This window comes from Rhagoletis zephyria, unplaced genomic scaffold (assembly GCF_001687245.7).
Source record: "Rhagoletis zephyria isolate East Lansing unplaced genomic scaffold, Rhagoletis_zephyria_1.1 Rzeph_scaffold_14638, whole genome shotgun sequence".
In the NCBI taxonomy this organism is placed as follows: domain Eukaryota; kingdom Metazoa; phylum Arthropoda; class Insecta; order Diptera; family Tephritidae; genus Rhagoletis; species Rhagoletis zephyria.
Genome location: NW_016171706.1, coordinates 11,764 through 14,067, shown reverse-complemented (window position 1 = coordinate 14,067; position 2,304 = coordinate 11,764). Strand labels below are relative to the sequence as shown.

General features: G+C 35.2%; 1 protein-coding gene across 1 annotated transcript; it reads left to right on the top strand.

Moving 5' to 3' along the window:
* The first annotated feature begins 6 nt into the window (after positions 1 to 6).
* LOC108378659 (ubiquitin-protein ligase E3B-like) lies at positions 7 to 1,538 on the top strand. Its single transcript, XM_017634965.1, has 6 exons — positions 7 to 279; positions 336 to 578; positions 652 to 722; positions 778 to 959; positions 1,052 to 1,336; positions 1,395 to 1,538. The coding sequence occupies exons 1-6, from the start codon at positions 119 to 121 to the stop codon at positions 1,500 to 1,502; spliced, it is 1,050 nt and encodes a 349-aa protein (XP_017490454.1). The 5' UTR covers positions 7 to 118; the 3' UTR covers positions 1,503 to 1,538.
* Positions 1,539 to 2,304: the final 766 nt, after the last annotated feature.

The following is a 2,304-nucleotide window of genomic DNA, read 5'->3' as shown; positions in this document are numbered from 1 at the left end:
GCCGAATGGAATATCCAACATGTGATTTGAACGGTCTTGGAAGCATTATGTTTATGCAAAATTGATTTGATAGGAACACTAGTCTCTCCAGAACTCCCATATCAGTTTAGATAAGAGAATGTTCGTTCCTTCTGAATCGCAAAAAAAATCCTTTTTGGAGCACACCAAAGCTGCGAGAGAGGAGCGTGCATTGGAGAAACGTCGTGAAGGGGCAGCTGTGCGAATACAGGCTCAATGGAAAGGATATGTGACTCGTAGGCAGTATCACAATCAAATAATGTAAGTATTTGTGACCTTATAACTTGATTACTTCACTATAATACACATGTACATAGATCCGATTTAGATAATTTGATAGCGGCAGAAGGAAATGAAAAGGATGTTGAGCTTATGCCAGCAATAACTGTGTATCCTGTTGTACGCCGGTTCCTCACGTATTTTCAAAGCAAAAAGCAAGCGCTCGAGGGTGAACAGTCGCGTGAGAGGTTTGAATGTTTATGTCGGTATCTAAATAAAGCCATGGAAACCGATTCTCCAAAAATGTCATACGCAGCTTTATGTTTGCATAAAGATAAGAGGTGATTTGGAAGGAAATAATACGCCGCTTCAAAATTGGATAAGTCAATTATTTTATTTATAAATCATTTTTAGTTTGCCATGGCTGGCGCACATCAAATCATTACTCAGTCTGTGCTGTCAAATGTTGCAGGACCTTAAGCCGGGTAGGCATAGTATTTAACTTTATAATCATTTAACTTTTGCAATTTTCGTAAACAGAAAATCATACAGATAGTATTTCTTTGGCACTCTACTTGCACACTTTGGTGGTTTTTACATCGCCAAAATCGTGGGGCATTCTTCGAAGTAAGCAATTCGAAAAATTACAACCCGCTTTACAGAAAATATGCTGCAATATTCAGGGTAAATTAGTACAAAATGGATTTTTCAAAACAATGCGTGTAAGTTGGGAACAATTTTATGTATTTCGATATGGCCTTAAGATACATATGTACGTGTTGTTATGTTCCCATAAATTATTTTCTTTCAACAGTCGATTATGTTAAAAGGCACAGCACGCGAAGACCTTTCCATTAAACCTGTATCGATCAAAGCTATAATGACTCTGTCTACACGCCCTCTAATTGATGGCGATTTCAGTCGCAATTTACTCGCTCAATTTTTGGGAGAAATCTTATCTGTTCCGGCACTGGTGTACCATCTGAATATAATCACTCCGCAATGCATAGAACAACTTACATCAATGGAGATACTAAAACGTTTCCTTCAAGCTGCCGATGACGCGAACTTTTTTTCTGAATTTACAAACAGCATGCCAGTGAGTCTTTGTTTAAAAAAAATAAAGCCTATTTTAATTTTCTTCCCACATTTCTCAGGGAACTAAATTGCTAGCATTTTTGGCGAACGTTGTGAATCTATTTACAATTGAAAGTCCTCTAGAAGCAAAAGAGCTCGCGTATCCCCTTTTTACGGTAAATATTTAGGGAAATGTTTACTTACATATATGCCCACTGTTTTTGGGTTAGTGGGCGGAGGGGCTCTTGATATCCAACCCAATAGAAAGAGCACAGTTCAAACTTCGTAAAAAGTCACATCTGACCCTTCGAAACCCTCCTCAGACCACCTGGCAACCATTGGAAAATGGTCTAAAACTAGAATTTTTGACACCGGTTAATATAAACTCGGTAATCATCAGTATTTTTGAAGAATATATATATAGAATATAACTTTCACACAAACATTTAAAACAGGGTTTCCTAAACTCTTAAGATGACGGAACCCTTACAAATCACCTTTCACTTTATCTAACCCCATATCAAATTACTAAAAATCGAAGGCAGTACAATATAAATATGAATAAAAACTTTTACTAGAAATAGTATACATACTTTATATTTTAATGTGAAGAATGAAATTGTTTCACTGTTAACTATTGCATGCATGCATACGCATTTCTGGCATCCAATTTCGACATGAATTTGGTTTTTGTATAAGGGTCATTCCATTGAAAAGAGGAAAACTACATAAATTTAAATATGCCCTAATTATCTCTATTTCAGTAGACCTCTGTTTAAATGACTACATTTCATTAACCTGTGGGAAAATATTAAACAAATCAAAAGAAGTTGTAATTTTTGTATATAGCAAATTTTATTTCATGCATTAATTATCTCTATTTCAGTAGACCTCTGTTTAAATGACTACATTTCATTAACCTGTGGGAAAATATTAAACAAATCAAAAGAAGTTGTAATTTTTGTATATAGCAAATTTTATTTCATGCAT